Below are 21,980 nucleotides of genomic sequence, written 5' to 3'. Positions count from 1 at the left end.
CCTAGCCACTGTTGCTTTAGACAGGAAGAAGACAGGAAACTAGAGGAGAAAGACCAACAATGGTCCCCAAGTGAAATCGAACTGGGGACATTGCAGCTGACGGTACATGATTTGCTCTGTGTTTCCATGTTAAAGAATATTTAGTACATAATTAACAGATACATTTTAAATGAGAATGTACAGTAGTAACAAAATACAGTACCTCCGGAATCACCGGTTACCCACCACCTCTTAATTCTGCTGCTTACAGAATTTTATACATTTCATTAAATGTGTGGACACAAAACATAAATACACACTCACACAGAAACACACTTAGACACAGCATGCAGTCAGTTATGCAAGCAGCATGTGCTCAGCATGAACTTTCACTCTTACTCTTTTTTCCCTGTCTGTCTATCCCTCTCTCTCTCAGTGTCCATCTTTCTCTTTCGCTCTCTCATAAAAACTAACATAACCATCACACGTTAGAGAAAGACTCCGAGTAAGTCCAGTCATTATAACACGAGTGGCAGCTGCAGCACAGTGGCGAGAGCGAGCAGCAGTGCAACAAGCTAACAGGCCGAGGCCCTCACACATATGAACCATTGATCAGTGTGACAGTGAGATGACTGCCAGAGGTAATAGGACGGCACTGCTGTGAGGGGGCCTGTACTGTACCCTTGCTGTCAGCTACCCTGCTGAGATGTGCATAGAGGATGTGGCATGCTGAAGAAAACGGTGCCGGATGCACGGAGAGACTGAGAGAGTTCGGTGGTGAGAGAAAGAGACGCCTGACGGGGCTTTTTCAGGTTTATTTAAACTACCATGGAGAGAAATAAGAGAACTGAAGAATCAAAGCTGGTGGAAAATTGTGAATAAATTTAGCAAGGCTGCTGAGTAGTGATGTTTTTTAATGCACGCACTCACCCAACCCGTTATGAGAGCCAACCCACTTTGCCCGACCCAAAAAAATATGCGATAATCAGCCACCTGATCCCGGCCTGCAAACCGTCAACTTTTAGCTCTCTCTCTTTTTTTTCAATTTGTCTGGACAGATACACAGTTACGACAGTTACAACATTTATACCGCACTTGAATGAGCTTTTATTTATTATTATTGCTATTAATAAGAATCTGAATAGTAAGAATAAGAAAACTGATGGTAAGTAGCTGCTGCCGCCTGCCTTTCAGCACCACGGAGGCATGGAGACAAGAGAGGAGAGAGATAGAGAGAGACGCTGTTTACTTCAGTAACAACAGTACCACACATATTGCTGATAGAAAGAGAGAGAGAGAGAGACTGTTTTACTAATCCAACCTCCTGTGTGGAATAAATAACCACTGTATTCCTGAGCACTACAGTTCATATGTTGGTTAACTATTTTATTTCCTGTTTTACAGAAGCAAAACAAAGTTGCTTGCGCAGACCTTAAAAAGGGAGGACTGAATCTTGTTGCAAAGAAACATGCATAGCTGCAAGCTATATGCCTATGTAAGCACATCTGATATAAATAATAATCAGATAATGACCACAGCAAACCTCAACATGTGTATCAAAACAAACACCACAGCATGATACACTTTATAGTTTGGTAATGCCGATTATTGACATCCAGGACATAAGAGGACCTACATCCTCTGGTGCATACGTGTGTGTATGAGAGGGAGAGAGAGAGAGAGAGAGAGGAGAAGGTGGACTAGTAATCCAATCAAGCCTATTGGGCAGAATGTTTAGTTATTTATGACTTAATTTGCTTCGTCACTTTTTGATATTTTTCTAGTAAGCTCATCCGAACCAACCCGACCCGCGGGTCAATCCGCAAATCACTACCGCTGAGATAACAACTGCCTCCCTACAGCTGTTGTACATTAACAGCTGAAATGGAAAGCTGTATGGATAGCATATCTTTATTGTGATTGTAATAAATGGCAACCTTGAACCACTAAATTCTCTTCAGTCTTTCCAGACAGACAGATTTTAAAAACCAGGCTATTTGAGCTGGTAGACATGGAGATAATGCTAGCTTACAGTTGCTGCAGCAGTTGTTACTATTCGTGTTGTCAGGCATGTTTGTGTCTCCAGATTAGATAGAAATGATTGTGGGCTCCAGTGATGATTAGATTTCACACTTGTGGTGGGAGAAAGAGTAGGAGGTAGGGAAAGAAAATTGTGTGTGTGTGTGTGTGTCAGTCATCTGGTGTTTGTAACAGTCCTGAGCTCGGTTGCTGGACACAATGAGTGAGATTGACTGCGAATACAGTGTCTTATCGATAAACATTGCAGCCGAGGTAGCACTGCAGTCAGTTAAAAATGATTTATCAATACTCTCGCACAAGCGGAAACACACCCAGGCCTGATTGCCAAGTTCTTTTCGCTCATACACATAGCTAACCACTAACTATATTCCGTCTGACAACCAAAGACTACAGCTGGCTTTGCCCGGCAGCAAACACTTTCAAGAGCATCAGTCATTCAATTTAGTGTGTAGTTTAGCATGTACAGTAAAGCAATTGCTCATCCGAGTTCTGCATGGCTGTGTCAGCCTCCAGCAAAGACAAAACTTCTGGGGGATGGGAGAAAGAAAGGCGGAGAGAGAAAGAAGGGCAGAGGGAGATATGAGACAGACGGAGAGAGAGGGGGGGAGTAAGAAAGAAGGAGAGACAAATGGGGAAAACAAGTGTGAAGGAGAGTGAAGGAGAGGGATTTCAGAGCCAATAAAACAAATCTGTGTATGAGTCAACGTTAGAGTAGAGACTGAGAGCCTGAGGGTCCCCTTTCCCTGCCTTTTCGCCTGTCGGTCCTTGCTGCACTCTGACACAAAAGAGGTGCATAAGTGTTTTCTTACTCCCCTCCATCAACCCTTTGAAAGCCACTAATACCACTGTCATGGCGGTGTGTATGTTCGAATGCATGAGTGTATTTCTGCTGACATTTGCTTGTGTGCAAGTGCGTGTGTGAGCAGCAGTGTAGTGTCGTGCCGCAATTTCTTGACTGGTATAAACCTCAGGACTCATCATCGATGTGACCTTGCCAATCTGGGATGGGAAGTCCTGTTTGGATAATGGGATACAATGAAGGAAAGACGGATAAAGGAAGAGCGGAGGTGGTGACACACTTCTCATGTCCTGAATGATGAGATTTGCTGTATATCCTGGTGTTTATTTACCACTGAAACTCCCTGTTACTGTCATCTAGTTAGTCACGGTAGTGACAGCACACCAAGTCCAACAGATCACAGCTTTCTGCTTTTTTCTGTTGTTCTTTCATTTCTAATTACGCCCCCCAGAGTCCCCCACTCTCTCTATGTCTATCTCCCACTCACTGTCTTACTGATCTGGCCCCTTTCTGAAAGCTGAGTCATGTTACAACAGACAGAATAGTGTTAAATAAGCAGGGGATCGGCGCCATGTTAGATTCCCCTCCGGCAGCCACCATCTACCACCACTGAGAGCTAAAACACTGCAGTCAAACAGCGACTCACAACTGCCACTCAGTCACACACAGCTCATTCCTTGCATGCTTTGTGTGCGTTGCTGCGTGGGTGTGTCACTGCATTGTGTGTGCGTGCGAGTGTCAGAGAAGATGAGAAAGAAAAATCTGTGTGAATGTGAGTTACAGTGCATGCCCGTGTTCATGCTTGTGAGAATGTACTTGCCCAGTGAACTATTGGAGCTATTGAGGCTATTTTATTGCAGCCTCTCTGACCTTCTGAAGACATTTTACCAAAGGGCTCTCTCACCATTCAGAGCTTTCTGACCAGAGTCTGTCTAGCCATTTAAAGCAATTTTACCAAAGGCTTCTGTAGCTGTAAGGGCAGTTTTAGCAAAGGCCAGCGGGTTTCTTAGAGCTGCATTAGAAGACCAAAATAGAGGACTGAAAACAAAGAGAAACTGGACCAATCAATAGAGACCTCAATGAGGCATGAAGCAGCTGGCTGAAAGAAGCTGGGCTGAGGAGCGAGCGCGCGCGCACGCACGCACACACACACACACAAAATCCCAATCACAAAGTCACACACCGATTTCCACCAAAAAAAAAAAAAAAAAAGAGCAGAGCATTTTTAACCAATTTGTACCATAAAATTCTGTTACTGTTCTGTAGGACCACTGAACATGCCAGTTTACAGTAAACATGCACAGAAAATGCTTCCATTAACAGAAAGTGAAATTGATAATCGTGAGAAAAACACACATGTGCTGCTAGTTGAGCACCAGAGTTATTCTAAATTTGTAAACACAAAAAGAAAACAACAACAAATCAATAAATGGTTAAAACGCAGAATGTAAATGGTATTTTTTCAAAATAAAACCAATATATTTGTATTATTGACAATTAAACATTGGTGAAACAATTGAAATAAACATCAATTATTTAGCTTATACCTTTTTCTTTTTTAAAATACTAAAACACAGACAAAAGCCCAAATTCAGACACACATAACGAACCAAAGGTGAAACGGCTCCCTGTGTGAGCTATAATTAAGCAACCGATTAAAAACATCTGTTGAGACAAAGATAATAAAGCCAATACACGGAGCAGAATGGAGAAGCATTGCTGTCCTGGGACTGAGTCACCGCGAGTGACAGTGTTTTTGTGTCCCACTGAACTGTGCTAAGCAAGAACACTCCTAATAGAAAGGTTCTAGTTCCCGGACCCTCCTGGAAACACGTTGTAGCAGCCAATCTTACACACTCAGCATCACCGAGTAGATAATTGGTTGCCAGTTGCCCTCCTTGACAGAGCTGCACAATAAAGAAGATCACAGCTGGTCCCAGACAAACAGGCGACCAACTGTTCAAAAAATTCTCCCTTTAGGAGAAGGTAAGATTTCATTGGGATCAGGCCATCTCAGCACCTCAACAGCTTCAGCCATACAGCCATCATCAGACTCAGCCGACCCTCTGACTTTACCTCTGTACACAATCTTTGGCCCCCTGCGGTGCGAACCTGATATCAGAAAAGACTGCAATCCCCACCACCCTAACTCTTCAATCAACTTAGGTTGTTATAACTATACGTGTGTAATTCACTCATGAATGTACTGGAATCCACAAAGCGTCATCATAGACATCATATTTATCATTACCAATTACGGTTGTTTTGCATTCCTCATTTTATCTGCACTCTCTGCTCTTTACCACCCACCTATAGCTCCAGGAACTGATGTGACACAATGTTCAAAACTTTTGAAAGCGCCTTTATCCCACTCAGTGCAACCATCTCAAAGTACAGTACAATATGCTGTGCAATGGCCGGCAGATTGTGCTGTCTGATTGCATATGGGGCACAGTGCAGGGTGAAAAAAAAGTAGCAGACCTTCAGCAGAGTGAATCAGCACATTTGAGCTTTTTTCCAATTTAGACTTGTACTATCTTTTTATTTTGGGTATGTCTTTGCTTCCACACAGATTTGTTCAAAGCCTTTGAACCCTTACATTGGTACACTGTAAAATTATGCCAAGGTTTTTTTTTTTAACTCCTGTCTTTCTGTTTAGATATTTCCATAATTACTTTGCTCACACTAATTGAATTCGAAACCTACTTACATGGAAAATTAGTTTTTATAACATTATACATATTCTTTAATAGGAGTTGGATTAAATGACGACTTCATCAATTACAACTACTTTACCAAGTCAAGTTGCAATGTTCATAATAGTTAAAGCACTATCAGTCCTGATTGGCTGTTGTTAAGAGGGACTGGTCTTGGCTTTGATAGCAGAAAAGATGACCTTCGTTAAAGCTATCACTCACTGGTAACACGATTTTTCCTGTTTTCTCAGCTCCGTACATAAGACAGCTTCTGTGTTTGCTGCATTTGCTATTTAAGAGTGATGAGCGACGAGAGCCTGGAGCACCGATGCTGAAGTAGGATTTATTACTAGCCTGAGACCAAGGTAGGTCATCTTCTCTTATGCCTGACATAAGTTCCATCATGCACCTCACCCCAAGATGTCCACCAGAGATTGTGCCAGCTAGAAATTGTATTTTCTGATCACCTAAATAAGGAAGCTGGTTGCTGTGACAATTACCCCAAATCTTTGTTCACTTTTTACAGCGTTGTCTACAGGACAAAACAATTAAATCTGATACATGATGCATAGTCTGTATGAATGAGTTGCTGTCCCCCAAAAAATTCTCTTACAACTGTTGAACTTCTTAAATAATTCTGGAAATGTAATAACGTTTTTCACATTTTACATTTGGCCTAAACTTGAGATAGCATCTAATGCCGTTGTCACTGTTACTAAAAGTGTATAATGCTCAGCCTAAATCTACTCTCAACTCTTCACCCCGCTCTCTTCTCCAGCGTTTACAACTTAAAAACTTTGTCCTTCGATTTGGCAACTTTTCAGAGCCCTTTAGTGCTTTTATATCAAAAACAAGCCTTAGCAACAAATCAAACTTTTTGAGCAGGCATCAGCTACTTTTTTCAGGTACTTTCATCAGCTACTGCTCTCCGGTTCACATAACAGCTGCTGGTTATGCAAGTTGAGAGCCAGGTTCAATCAACCGACCAGTGGTATGTCTGAAACATAAATGAGCTGCATTTGTTTTAAGCCAGAGCGATGAACCACCACGCACTGGGTCACTCACACACACACACACACACACACACACACACACACACACACACACACACACACACACACACACACACACACACACACACACACTCTAAAACTTGAAGTGCTTTCTAAACTATGTTTACAAATATTTAAAAGCAAATTTTTTGTTTTTCCTCTTTTCATCTTTCTAAAACTGATTGTTGTGCTTGTCTGGGTCTCAAGAATAGAACAAATCTCTATGGAAATCAGATTTCCACTGTCAACAAAATGCACAACACTGTTAAGTATCAGTGCCACTGTAAAGCATAAATGAAATATTATAATAATATGTAGCCGGCAGCGCAGCTCTCCTCTGACAGAAACATGGTTCTCTCTCCTTTTCTTTGTGCCTCTGTTTTCTCTCTCCTGTGGTTTCCTGCTAACCAGCTAACTTGAATTTTGATGCAACTGAAAAGCAACATCGATGCAGTTAGGTAAGTATGCACGCTAAGTTTAGCAAAATCAAACCTTGTTGTACCTGTGAGCTGAACTATTTGCATCCTATTAAGGAGTCCAGGGAGAAAGAGGGCAGGCATTTTTTTTCCTGACCCCTAATTCAGTCTGTTACCTATTTATATTTTCAGCTGATATTAATTTATTCATTACATTAATTACGTATGAACATATGTCTTTTGAGTGTCACCTACAATCCCACTTATATGATTCTAGATAAAAGCTTTCACTGTCATTGCTCTAGTACCTGAGGCAATCGAGATTTAAACACATTTAGAATTTGGAGTAAAATTATGTTGCTGTCACTGCTTTTCTTAGGTGTGAGAAAATATCGTCCTTCTTTTAAAGTCTTTTTCACATCAAACATTTTGGATATTATCATGAACGTTTTTTTTTACTCACGGCATGGTTAATGAGGACATGATTTTTAATCCATCACTATCAGAAGCCAATAGTTGCACTCTGTTTGTTTAATGTCAGCACATCAATAGTGACAGCAGGCAGTAGCAACTATGGCAACAGTAGTGTTTACACCCTAACCCTTTCTGGGATTGTCAGACTGTGTGATGGCGGATGCAGCAGCTGAAGGAGTTAAAAAGGGTTACGTTTCCAAAGGCGTGACGTCTGTGGTTACACATATTTACTCTCACAAAAATGATACAACAGCAGTCTTTAGCCTATTTGATATTATTTTGCTAATGCCACCTGTGTTTCTTTTTTGCTGTTAAACATTTCTGTTTGTACCCTTCTTTTCTCATATTGTCTATGAGCACAGAATTAGACAAGGCTTAATGTGTTCCTTGTGTAATGTGTGAATAAAGGGAATAAAATAAAATTGAATAAATTAGAAACACACAAAATAATCTGCTGATTTATTGATAATGGTAGAAAGTAGAATCATTAAGTGTAGCTCTAATAAGCACACAAACACTATTTTCTTCCATTTGAGTTCAGTTGGAGACTGTACAGAGGTTGACCCCTGTGATTAATGGCCATCTTTTGAAGCAGATGCTTTGAATTGCCATCAAACTGTGAAAGCAGATTTACTGAAAGAAAAAGCGTGAAAGTAATGAACTTAAAGCCACTAACGAGTCATTTGGCTCTTTATGGAACCACCAGGTCCCCTGAAGCATCACGTACTGCACAACAGAACTATAAAGAAAATCTTGGCTTAAAGTGTGCACTGTCTGTGTCTGTGTGTGTGTGTGTGTGTGTGTGTGTGTGTGTGCGCAAGTGACTGAAATGTGATTTGGAGGTGATTATTTGATTGCCGGGTTGCTGCTGACTTAGTCATTTCACTTGCATCAGAAGCTTCTCCCTGTTGCCATAGAGATGATTATCTTTCATAACTGAGACATCCCACCCTCTCCTCATATTTGATTCAACAACTGAGGGTTGTAACTGTTTAAAACAGCAAGACATTCATTAATGCAGAAAATACTCTAATTAGCTTTTTTTTGACAGCATGATGGAGCAATAGTTGGTAGGTTTTACGGAGGCAGAACTTAAATGAGGTTTTAAATAGAAAATGAGTTACTGGTACCGTTGTCAGCAGCAATATTCCCTAAGATTACAGATGCGATCTTAATCTGTCCTCTATCTCTCCTTAAATGCCCCGTTTGCTATCATAATGCCTTCTTCTCATATCTGATGGCCGTGTTGTGCTTAATAACAAGCTACGACTGCAAGAGGGAGGGGTATGTTGGGAGATAAACAAATTAACAAAGCTATTCAAAGACCCTGCAACACCAGGGGGTATGGGAGGAGGGGAGAGAGGGCAGTAAAGAAACAGAGGGGGACTGCCTTAGCTAATGACAACAGGGGGCATATGCTGCAATCATTTCGGCACGGCATTATCTCTGCAATCATGCACCGTCCAATTGTTGTGGTAATTGGAAATCTTAATTTGAGACATAATATTATTGCGTCATTATTTGCTGGGTTATTTTCCCCCAAATTAATAAACAAGTCCCATAACTTGTACAAAAAGCTTTAAAAACTGGCAATAATTTGAGTTGGGTATTAAGAGCTGGTTCAAAATTGTCAAAAACTGAGGATCTGTCAAATCTGTTTAGTGAATTAGTAAGTGCTACATCAAGTGTTCAAGACCTGCTGCAAGGACTTCGCCGTTACAACACTGGTTACTCTGTGCCTCCACTTAGCATGTGAGATCACATACTAGCTCTGTTACGTGCTGAACCATGGATGACTGCGACAAGCAGCATAAAGTTTGGCTGAGCTTCATGAGAAAAGATGAAGATCCAGCCAAAGGAAACAGCTGCGTTAAGACGATTTTAACCAAGGGGGGAAGTGTCTCCAACATTCTGAAATGTTTGGTTCCAGCTTGGCACGACTGTAAAGGAATATGTCATTTTTTTTAAATGTTGCAAATGTCTTGATTCAGTCAGCAGAATCTGCAGTATAACACAGACAGACAATACACACCATATTTACCAGTACTGCAGGGTAACCACAAGTTATAACTATTAATCTGAAAACCTGCATGTAGGACTGCAACTAAGAACCATTTTCATTATCTGTTAATCTATCTATAATTTCCTTGATTAACCCATGAATCATTTAGTCTTTAAAAAGTCAAAAAGAGGTTAAAGAAGAAAAAAAAAAGCTGACCAATATGATATGTTCTGACCAGTACTCCAAAACCTAAAGAAATTAAACTTACCACCACATATAACAAAGAATATCAGCAAATCCTCACAACTGAGATGCTGGAATGAGGGAATGTTTGGTATTTTTGCTTGGAAATTGACTGTGATTAATGTGATTAATCAGCTAGTTTTCTGTTGTCTGTTGTATCTAGTAATCCCCTAATTATTCAGCATGTGGTGGGTTTTATACAGGAAAAAGAGAATAAAAAAATTTGTAGTTCCTTACTGAGAAACATTTTCAGCATGTATAAAAATAATAAATATGTACAATATAACAAGGGCCTACCAAAGTACAGTAGAATAATCAATAGGAGATGATTTTATTTGGAATAAAGTACAATTCATTATCATATTTTGAAAATGAAATAAATTGAATTTTTTGTATTACATTATTTATGATAATAAGAATGAATTTTTCAATAAGAACATGATTTAATGAGAGTTGGACTCAAAATCAATACATACATCAAAATTCAGCATGGCTATTAGTTGATGAAGATGAGAACGCATTATACTATTGGGAGAGGTTTCTTTTTCTCCTCCTGTCAGTGGCTGTTAATTAATTCATTAAAATTACGGAATCATTATGTAATGGGAGAACCTAATCATCTGGTGGCCTGCGTCTCAACCTCTCCCTCTAGACAAAGACATTAAGTCCATGACCACTTTAATCTTGCTATTTGAATATCTTTGATTTACAGGCTAACATATCATCTATGCTTACATCCCATACATCTTGGTGCAGTTGCCATGGTGATGTCAACATGAAGATCAATCATTGCCAAGCAGGAGTGGAGCATGACACCAATTAAAAGGTGATGTCGTCTCCAAGTCATCACTCACACTCCTCACTAATGCACTAATTACCGGGGCCGGGACATTAATGGAATAGCATGGTTCAGCCTGGGGATTAATCTGCATGGATTCGCCTGTGTGTGTGTGTGTGTGTGTGTGTGTGTGTGTGTGTGTGTGTGTGTGTGTGTGTGTGTGTGTGTGTGTGTGTGAGAGAGACGTGTGTGTGTGTGTGTGTGTGTGTGTGTGTGTGAGAGAGAAGCTGTGTGTGTGTGTGTGTGTGTGTGTGTGTGTGTGTGTGTGTGTGTGTGTGTGTGTGTGTGTGTGTGTGTGTGTGTGATTAATGCGAACCTCCGCCTGCTCCAGCGTGACCTTGAGCACCACCACAGGAGGGAAATGAACTGGCTGGATGGAGGGTTGGGTTATCTGTACTAGAGGCGGTGGAGGGGAGACAATGTGCTGGGGTGGAGGGCAAGGCCAAGGTTGAGGATGAACAGGGAATTGGTGCAATCGGAGGGGATCGATGAATAAATTTAGTATTTGACTTTGACAAACTCTGCTGATGATCTCCCAGACTGCAGAACAACTCCTGAAACTTTCTTCATTTTAAAGATCCAAATTATTACTAAATTAGTATCAGTCATTAAAGAGTGAATTCATCTTCATTCATGAGTGGCTCAGAAATATGGTAATGGCTCAAGCAATACTGCAATATAAAAATACTCCATCATACAGTGAAAATGGCACTTAAGTACAAATATGTATTATTAGCAAGACATACTTAAAGTATCAAAAGTAGAAGAACTCCATCCATCCGTTAGCTTTATCCTTTGAGGGTAGCGAGGGGGCTGGAGCCAATCCAGTACTTTACACTGGGCAGTTTAATCTGCTACTACATCATATTCATTAAGGTCATCCTATGTTCTTTATGTTAAATCCTAATCTGTCAAGTAACTAGTAACTAAAACTGTCACATAAATGTAATGGAGTAAAAAGTACAATATTTCCCTCTAAATTGTAGTGGAGTAGAAGTTAATCAGCTTTAGTTTGGCTTGGTTTGTTATTAAAATAAGAATACAAAACCAAAGAGATATACTGTATAAATAACCATAATAAACCGTGGTAATGAAATTTGTGGAGGTGTGATAAAAACAAAATAGAAAGAGGGAGTTAAGTAATAAGACCTCACCATAAAACGAATGAAAAATTTAATTACATTAAATATTAAACAAACAACATAAACAAATATAAAATACATACATTCAAAATAGCACAGACAATAAGACATGAGCTAAAACAACACAGGACGGATTAATACAATAAAAACAAACATAGCTTGCAAAGGTAGAAGAGTAATAAGGTGAATGTGTGAGTTTGTGTAGTTCTGTGTGTGTGTATGTGTGTGTTAGAGAGAGAGAGAGAGAGAGAGAGAGAGAGCGAGAGAGAGAAAACTGTGGATGAGTTAGTACCTATTGTATGTTTGTGTTCATCATGGAATAATTAGCAGTTTTCTATGCTTTGGTGTAGGACAGCTAATTTAAATTTTCAAATATCCCACAGAGGGTCATCTCTGGAAAACAGAACTGGCTGCTTTTAAAGCCAACTCCTTCAAAGTAAGGGTGTGCAATTTTCAGCAGTTCTGCTTTTATCCCTATTGATTTCCTTTTCTGTTTTTCTTTTTCTTTTTTTCTTTTAGTTCCTGTATTTTCTACCCTTTGATGTCTGCAACATTCTGTATGTGTAAAAATTGCTGTTATGGTTTGTTTCAGTATTTTTTATTGATTTCTTTTTTAATTAATGAGGCAGTCTCTTGACAAGCCTCCCAATTTCCTCGCTCCTCTAGCAATTCTGAAAATGTTGATTCCTTTAAATAAAATCAGAACAAACTAAAAACTTCTTGTGCTGCTACACATGACAATCTTGCAATCTTGAGGGCTGAATTGCACTGTAACTCACCGATGACGTATGTGAGCAGCAGGGCCAGGGTGAGAGTGAGGAGTGACGCAGACAGTGCTGTACACTTCCAGTTGCAGCAGCGGTGGGGCTTGTTGAAAGTAAACAATGGTCTGGTCACACTGCTGCGAGGGAGGGGCCGTGGTGGAGGGGAGTACACTGTCCCAGAGGTCAGGGGGTAACCCTGCCCGGCCCCTGACAGTAGAGCTGATGAACCAGAGCCTTGCTTGAACAGGAAGTGTCTGTGGGACAAACACACACAAAAGAAATTCACTCTAACCTGGAACTGACTGTTCGCTAGGACCCATACCACACCTGTCAGTCTTCTTTAGGGCACAGATTATGGTGATAATAGTGGAAGATTTAACACTATAAATTCTTGGTCATTTCTGAAAAAAAGGGCTCTTGATTTGAGACAGAGGCAGATAAAAGCAGGCCTCTGATTTCTAGCCAGCAGCTGTTGATTTTGTCGGCTGAAATAACAACTGTCGCTGGCAGATTTCGATCAGCTGTAGCTAGCTAGCTAATTACGCTAACGTTAACGCTGTCTCCTGGCTGACTTTTTAATGTTTCCAGTTGACTTGGTTCAAAAGGAGACTTGTAAAAAGGGGTCTCAGGCAGTTGATGGTTACATACATGATGTAGTGCTAAAAGACTGCCGCTAAAGGCTAAAAAGTCCGCATCACCAGCTGTTGAATCATATAGAAGGCATGGAAGTAAAGAAGCATTTCTCTTGTATCGCAGTGATGAGCTACTCAGTTCTAACAGTAATACAAATATAAGGAAAAATGTAATATCGATATTCCTTTCTTGTTTGACTGTTTAGCTTACTTGTTCAAACACTACTGTATATTTTCACTTTTGACATTATAAGAGGAAAATCTCTGAAGATGAGGATTAACCAATGTGCTTAGCCAACTTAATGCTATCTTGAGTAACTTCGGCTGTGGTTGCTGGAGTGTAAATTTCCTTAAATCCAATGTAGAAAGACCATTACCCTCAACTCTGACATATTAAGCAGTGGATGAGCTATGTTGAACCTGTAACCCCACAATAATGTGGTCATTAGCTAATGGTGTAGCCTACTCCTTGGGCCTGGGAGCAGGTTGCCAACCATCCCGTGAAATACGCAGTCATGCCGTAATTGGAAACTAAAGATATGTTCTGTAATGAACTGATACAAGATGCACTTTGTGAAAATATATGGCAGAGAAATATTTAAAGTTGGACTAGTAAAACAGGGCGATTTGTATGAGATTAAAGGGAACCCTCCTGCTCTGCCCTCAGCCTGCCTGCCATGTTATGATCCACTACCCACACAGAGAATGCTGTCAGTGTTGCTACTATACGCCTGACAGCAGTGCACGATTTAGTATGTTTTGTATGTTGGAAACAATCACAGTTACTGTGCAGGCCTAGGACAGTGGTTTAATGCTTTGCCAATTACCTTAGCACAGACATAATCGTTTCTCAGGTGCAGTATCCAGTAGCTTATTTGGATTCTATTTATGCAAATCTGCACTCAGTAGAATTCAGTCCAACTCTGAAATATGCCTTCCTGAAACTCATTTAAAGGACCCCAAGAGTGGGAGATTTTCGAAGAGACCCCTCTCCTGCTATTTTTTAAATGATGCATACAGGCCTGCTCAGGATTTAGATATCACACACAGGACAGACTGTTCCACTTTGCCACTGCATGAAGTCCTACTAAACCTTACCTGTCAAAAAGCTGTTAGTACTTTCTAAAAGTACGTAATTCATTTAAACCCTTGATATCCCACGTTTGGCCGCAATTGTGTGCTTTTAAATTAAGCGGTCTCTTTAACTTGCAAGTAATGCGTCATCAAAGATTAATCCAGAAAGCTAAATCAAGGAAGAAAAGTAGTCTAAGAAAGTCTCTAAGCACTACAATTCCACTTGCAATTTATATTATGTCCCAACATAAATTCTGGTAGGTGGGTAATGTCTGTGACAAATGTAAAACACGGACATTATTCACAGTTAAACAATAGAACATAGCCACGAAATGCACGCTACAAACTGCTATGTAATATACCCACAACACTAGTCACAGAATATTAAACCATAATCTCAAATCCAGCCCAACTCATTCTTCATCAGAGAAGCCCAAATTTCACACAAAAAAAAAAAAAAAAAGGTAGCGGGCCTCTCTGGTGGAATACTGTCAGCAGCCACTGTAAGGCAGACATGCACTCATATGAAGGGGAATGAGAAAGCCCTGGCAGCCAAGGATCAATGACTTACCCATTCTTTTTTTTAACTCATCAAAGCAACTACTTCAGTTATATGACTATATAAGTTGAACGAAGATGAGGTTCATTTTCATTATGAAAAAGAACGCATTAGATGGCAGATGATGATAAGAAACTACACTGAAGGGCAATTAATCAAGGTAGCATTTCATCTATATTGTGTTTGGATAATGGAGGGCGAGGGTTGCATCTGAGGAAGCAGAAATATGGGGGCTGGGAAATTATGCAATTTGGAAAAGTGGATCGGGGCAGGCAATCATAAGCAGTTCCAGCTTTTTCTGGCCACACTGACTCCCATCAAAAAATGAACAAAGACTGCTGGTGTGGGGAAACAAAGCATGGGTATACTGGAGAGAAGGTGTGACTCAATGTTTTTTTTTCTCTCCGCTGTGTGTGTATTTTTCATGACAAAAAAATATCTTGGAGCTCCAAGAATTCACCAACCACAATGATTGCTCTAGGTTACTATGTGCTCTCCAGGGGTTAATACCGGCTGTGAGTGTGATATGTTGGGGTAGACCTGGAGCTTGCCAGAGTGTTATTCTGTAAGTGCAGCAGCAGGTGTGAGGTCACAGGCTGCTGGTAGCACCGCGGTCTCTGAAGGGCCCTTAAAGGACAGGCCATTAAAACGGGGGCCAGACAGCACTCTGACAGTGTCGCTGGACACCAGACTGCCTTACTTCTCATCCATTTGTCCTCACACACGGCAAAAACACATCTATCTTCTCAAGCTATTTAGTCTCATATTCAGCCTTGAAGACAAATCGTACTTAAAAAGAAGAGCAAAGTTCTACCAGTGGGGTGAGAGCTTCAAGACTTTTGTGGAAATGAGTTTGGGCATCATGATGCATGACAGAATAAAGCTGATCATAGCATTTGTGGCATGCAAATTCTAAGAATATGTGTGAAAGAAGATGATTTGCATAGGAAACTGGGTAAATTATTAGTTTTTAGCTGTTACTTTAATTCTATAGGACTTTTCGAACATAAAGGCAATTCAAAGTGCGTTACATGAGGCAAAACATGCATTAGCATAATACTTAAAAAACACAAAAAAAATTAAAGTAGAATAAATAAAAACAGACAGATATAGATTCTATCTTTTTTCATTTCGCCAGTCATCTTTATTCCCTTTTTGTCTGTGTATTTCTCTCTTTTTGTGTGTCTATAACTTGGACCTATGGCTGAGACAGATGACATCCATCCTTCACTGTCTGTCTCGCCTCCTCTCTCCATCAACCCATCCAGCGTCTGCTGAAGGCTGTGAGTCGGATTGGGGGACACAGGAGGATGCACACGGAGCAACCACACAACTAAGGGTCAATGGTAGTTCAACTCTGAAAGGCCAGAGATAAACTTCGGACAAAGACACACACACACACACACGTAGAGAAACATTGCTCGGCCCAGAGATGCCCACACAAGACAAGCATAAACTAAAAGATGTCAAATACAGGAGAGCAGTTTCACATTTTGAGGCTAGTCCACAATGGTGCTTTTATTGCTCTGCTGAAGGTGGATTATAGCAAAATGGATCAGAATCCATCTAAAAAATTGCATTTGTCAATGTGTGTGCAACTCTATTCTTCGTGTGTGGGGCTTTTAAAAATTCTTCACTGTTCTTCCTGGCTCCCTGCCTTTGATCTTCTCAGACAATATCCAGGGGCGACGCCCAGGAAGCTCTGAATTCATATCAGAGGGCAGATTTCCCCCGAGACAGGAAGAAAATGAGAGTTCCCGCTCTCCAGGAGGTCGGAGTCCATGGCCCAAGGGCTGCGTCTACCTGGATATGTGAGAATGACTGTGTGCGTGTGGAGGTGGCGGCCTTTTTCCAGAGGTACATACAGATATGTGTAATGTCTGTGTGTATAGTGGTTGATTTCAGTGTGTAGCTGCACCGGCACAGTGTTTGATTCAAGTAGTCTCATTTCTTAGCGATAAAAGGGAAGAGGAGAAGGCAGGGCACCAGTCAATTCATTACAGTCCCAACATTTGTTATGCCTTTTAACACAGTCAGTGTGAGATCCAGTCCGATATATTGAATATCCATATCTGCATCCTTCCACTTACACAAGCTGCCCTCTCCAGAAACATAACCGATATGCAGCTGAATAGGAAATCTATGCACACTTCAAACAATCTTAATCTGGGTTGACGCAACGTCAATACATTTCAATACAGATTCATCAAATACGCACCAAGGAAACTGGAAGTGTACTTGACAACAGGAGATAGTATCCATTTTTTTGCCATTTTGATTAAGCATCACTTATAATTCCGTTGGCATGAGCCCCCATGTCAAGTTGTAAATACTTGATAAATCTTTAATCTCACGCCTGAGATTGAGCTGATAGCAGCGTCAGGGTATGAGCAAAAAATATAAATCCTTATATTATTAATATATCTGAGAATATGAAAGAGGAGAGAGAGGAGGGAACTTGAATATTAAATCCAATCCAAAACAGTTAAGCAGTGAAGACTTAGTCATTTTTGTCTTCTCCCTCAAAAGCCAGATAGAAAAGAGCCAATAATATCTAAATTATGTTATGAAGGGGCACTATTCTATTGACTATGAATATGATTACATTTTATGGTTCAGAACTAATAGCGCACTATCAAATGAAACTTATTTGACTATAAAGTCCCAAATGCAAAAATGTATTACTACAAAAAGCCACCATCCAATATACTAAGTCACTGTGGAAAGGGTGTTTTATAATCACATCTCTCCTTGGGAGAGAGTTTCTATGTTCAACAAATATTGTTTGAATGTTATGAATTAAAAAAAAAAAAAAACCCATACATTTTATTTATGGTGGATTTTAATTTAAAGCACACACGCATAGATAAGTAATGTAATTACAATGCATTTCTGACAAGTCTTTTACATTGATACTCATGTCTGGCCGATGATTAATTTAAATTGTCACTGAATCTAATTTTATTCTTCCTTTCCTTTAAATGAGGTAAGATCTAATTATGGCCTAATGCATAACTTATTAAAACCTCTTCTTCTGGCTTGGCAGACTGCCAATCTCACCCTCACTCATAATACAGGATTTCAGCTGCGGCACCGAGCTCTCGATTAAACATGCAAACATATTCTTTTGCACCTTGCTGCTTCTTCTCGAAAAGCAGTCCCACAAATGAGGATCTCCTAAATAATTCTCTGATCAATTATTACTTATGCAGCAAGCATATGCCTAATTCTGTTTGATGGGACGAAATTCCAGCGGTTCGTCTCCCGGCATTTGGAAACATTTTCTTTGGTAGTACAATTGGAATTCAATCACAATGTGTTCCTGAAAAGAGAATTTCTACTGGGTACTCAATTTTACTTTTATTTTGGGTAGCATACACGGGTCCCCGGGTAAATGTGTCTGCAGTGGGGGGTAAGAGAATTAAAAAATCCCAAGAAAACCTGAGAGATTCGTGAGGACTTTGATGGTGTGCAGAGTCCTGTATAATACCCCAGAGGTCTGTGTGGTGTTCCACTTACTGCTCACTACACATGCAAAACATGTCCATCCTAACAAATTCTTTAGTCCAGCATTCATTCTTAATCATTCAACTCCGATTTCTCTAAGAAATTGTGAAAGTATGCCAACTCTGGAGTTGATGAAAGAATCTTCTTTAATCTAATGATCCTCATTTTTAAGATTAAAAAACTGTCTTCAATCAAGTGACATCATTTTACGTGGGGTGGTTTGCCTGGAAGATATTTTCATTTCAAGGGTTTCATTGCAAAATAACATATCCACCGTTCTGGACTGAAAGCATTTTGGAATCAAGCCCCATTTGTTCCAAATTCTTTAAATCAGCTTCCCTCTTTTTGATCACTCTTTTAAAAAAAATGAAATAAAAACAACGTGCTAAAAATAACCTTTGAGGGTACATTAAGAGGGACTTTTGTAATTGTTGCATTCTCTTACCTGGTCTCTAGGGGTATGTTGCTGTTGAGCACCCAGCTGTTGTGAAGCTGGGCCTGGTCTGTGCCCGAGCTTGTGTCTGCCCCCTGGCCGCCCTGGCTGGCCTGGCACCGCGTTGGCATGGTCTTCCTCTGCAGGCTGACTTGAGTGTAGGGCGCCGGGCGGGCACAAGTGCAGGCGTGGGGTGGCGGGGGAGGCGGGGGCAGAGGGCGAAAAGTGAACTGACCACCTGGACTGCTGGGCAGCTCTGCGCAGACAGACAGAGAAAAGAAGAGGAGGGACAGGGGGGAAATAAGTATAGGCTTATTAGGAGCGTAGTACTATAAATTACAAGTAAAAGTGGCGTGTTAGTTGACAGTTTATTGTTATTGCACTGATTGAGGGGGCATAAATCAGCTTGAAAACTGTCCCTGTCCAGAGCCTTCCCTTCCTACCTGCTTTGACACACTTCTAGCTGCCCTAGAAATAGTTTCTGAGCTGGCTGCAACATTGAGCAGTCTTTAAAGAGCTAACAGCTCTGGCTTAATCTGCACCCGCCAGCCCAAACTACCCATGTGATGTTTATTATGAGATCTGTAGCTCGATGGAATCAGCTAGCCAGCTGTAACTCCCTCACACTGGTAACCTCAGGGTCTAGCTGGAACTCTCGCAATCCATCATTTATCATTCCCTTTGGTATAACTCTCCTGCTCCTCGCCTCTTCCCTCCTGCTACTTTCTCTAGCTTTTCAGTGTTTCCTCTAAAACTAAGCACAGACTAATTACAGTTTTGCCAAATGCAATGTGTGTGCATACCTTTGTTGAATGTGTGTGTTTGCGTCTATGTGTATGGTTGCAGGAAAAGGTGGCATGCAGGTATTTCCATGCATGCGCCTGTGTCCAGCACCTTGGGACGTTACTTATCCATGTTTAGGGGGACGTCTCATGCCATATGGTTGCATCATGGTTCTAAGAGCATGGCAAATCCCACATCCCAAAAGACCAACTCTGCCCAGCTATATTTGCAAATGTAACTGAATGTAACATTAGCCTTGAGCCGTTATAAGGGAGTAAGGACTCCAGAATCTGGTAGACAGACACTATTGGCCCTCAACTGTATCTGCTACCAAAATGTCAGCAATAATTTAGTATCTGGAAATGTAGCCCACCTGGGAGATTACCACAGTCTTCCCTATTCAAGTGTTTTGTTTATTACACAGACGAAAGCTGTGAAAAGATTTTATGACTTTTGTCAGATGAGAACTGAGAAAGAAAGAATTAAACAATCTTGTTTTAGTTTCCTAAAGTTCCTATTGTCATCTCAAAACTTCATAAACTTCAGCTAAGATTATGTTGGAAATTGAGGCAACATCTTTTCCAAATATTGCAGGGTAACAGACAAGAAATATTTTATTGTCCCATAATACTAAATCTCTGCACATGCACTAACATGGTATTGCTACTTTGATCTCTTCATACCAGATTATTGTTGCCTTTCTACACATACATGTAAACCAATATGCTATGTTATACCCACCAATAAGTACAATGTTCATTTGCAACCACATAGCACACCAGGTTTGATGAATCTAAATTGTTGGGATTTCACATTTCCAAGATATATATTGTAGGAATGTTACAGGAATGCTCTGGAGGAGCAGCTCTGTAAATGGTCTATTAACATTGCCTCAGTAATATTTCCATGATGACATCTGTCCAGCTGGAAGGGAATTCTGAACATGGTTCTAGTAGCAGTTGTGACAATGTTTCCTCTGGTTGTCTGTGTGTGTATATATCTGCATATGTGTGTTAGAATTTCCAAAATTACTGTGTAAATGCTGTCAAAATGCTCTTTGAACAAATGACAAGCTTTTCATCTTCCAAAAATACATTGCTGCTTATTGATCTTCCAAAATGGCTGAACTGTCTTTGTCACATTTCCAAAGCATGTAATAAAATATTTCTCTCCATTCTCTGCAAACTGACACAATGAAATTATGTCTTCATTACTCATGATGCGCCATTACTCATGTCACATATTTACTTAATGGTTTCACTGAAACACGCAAGGGGTTCTAACTAAACATTGTCCTCCCTTCATTGTTGTTTATTGCTTTTGGCCATCTGTGATGATGCACATTTCTCACTCGCACATAAAATTTGATAGTCTTAGCATGCTTAACATGTTTCTGTTGGATAACAGTGAAAGAGTGTGTCAACTCGTAATTTGAGAAATGTGCTTATTTAACCATTGGATGTGTTATATTTTTACTTATGTCTATAATAGTTCCCGCTCTGTATGAACCTCAAAAACGAATTCTCTCCTAAGAGACTATATAATATTGTATTGTACCATATACATCCACACTAAATCCCAAGAAGATGTTAACAGCTAATCAGAGTGAAACTGACTCTATATGAGACCTAGTAAAATGACAGGAATGTATTTGTGTCATCACCTGGAGGTGCTGTTTAGTCTAAACTAATGGATGTGGAAAATGGAAGTTATTTTTGTCTGAACCACCTCTGAGTATTAAAAATTACACGCTTTGGGAAAACTGACAGAACATTTTTAGAGCACTATTGCACTGTGTGTCATTGTAATGCACCAGGAGCTTTAAAGTGGTGCTTCAGTTTTTAGCAGTCTCCGATTCATCAGTAACTGGGAGCCCTTTGAGTCCAGCCAGAAATCCCTTCCTTTCACCTTTTTTTCTCTAAATCCTTGAAGAAGATGTTTTTAGCATTTGTTATAAAAAAAGGATGTTTATTTAAAATCTTTTTCTTAAAAAGAGCTGGGCACTTGAGTTGGGAATTTGTACTTGAGATGCTAAGTCAACTTTAAACTTTACTTAGTTGACTTCAGGCTTGATTCAGACTGTGTTAACACTGTAATGACTTGAGAGCAATACAAGGCATTCAGAAACATTTCTGCCAAAGCAAAGTTTTGATTTCTACAGCCCAGCCAAATTCTCTTACAATGTGCACAATGTGCACCTGCCAGCCAAAGGTGTGACACTGAATAAAAACACATCAACAACTCTCGCAAACTTTTTTCGAGCTAAATCATGCTCCAAATATCGCTAGCAGAGGTGGAAGGAGAATTTAGATCCTTCACACAGGTAAGACAAGCAACTGCGCAGAGTAAAAAATATTCCATTACATGTAAAAGTCCTATATTCACAATGTTGCTTAAGTAAAAGTACAGTGGAATCATCAGTTGAATATACTTTAGGTACTAAAAGTTAAAGTTCTCATTTTACACAGTGCCCTTTTCTAGAGTTTTACATCATCATACATATTAGATTACTATTACCCATGAATCAACCTGTAACCAACATGTCAA

The 21,980-nt window shown here is 40.1% G+C and overlaps 1 protein-coding gene across 1 annotated transcript in view; it reads right to left on the bottom strand.

The window, feature by feature from the left end:
- Positions 1-21,980, bottom strand: part of tenm1 (teneurin transmembrane protein 1) — a 153,313-nt gene that overhangs the window by 95,327 nt on the left and 36,006 nt on the right. Inside the window, exons 3-4 of the mRNA XM_040119754.1 lie at positions 18,663-18,906; positions 12,461-12,699 (exon numbers count right to left, since the gene is read on the bottom strand). Of these exons, the coding sequence (XP_039975688.1) occupies positions 12,461-12,699; positions 18,663-18,906 (483 nt within the window). The remainder of the gene's footprint in view (positions 1-12,460; positions 12,700-18,662; positions 18,907-21,980) is intronic.

The sequence above is a fragment of the Xiphias gladius genome, chromosome 23, assembly GCF_016859285.1.
Source record: "Xiphias gladius isolate SHS-SW01 ecotype Sanya breed wild chromosome 23, ASM1685928v1, whole genome shotgun sequence".
NCBI lineage: Eukaryota > Metazoa > Chordata > Actinopteri > Istiophoriformes > Xiphiidae > Xiphias > Xiphias gladius.
The sequence above is the reverse complement of the archived record's forward strand: the minus strand, read 5'-3'. Positions and strand labels throughout refer to the sequence as shown.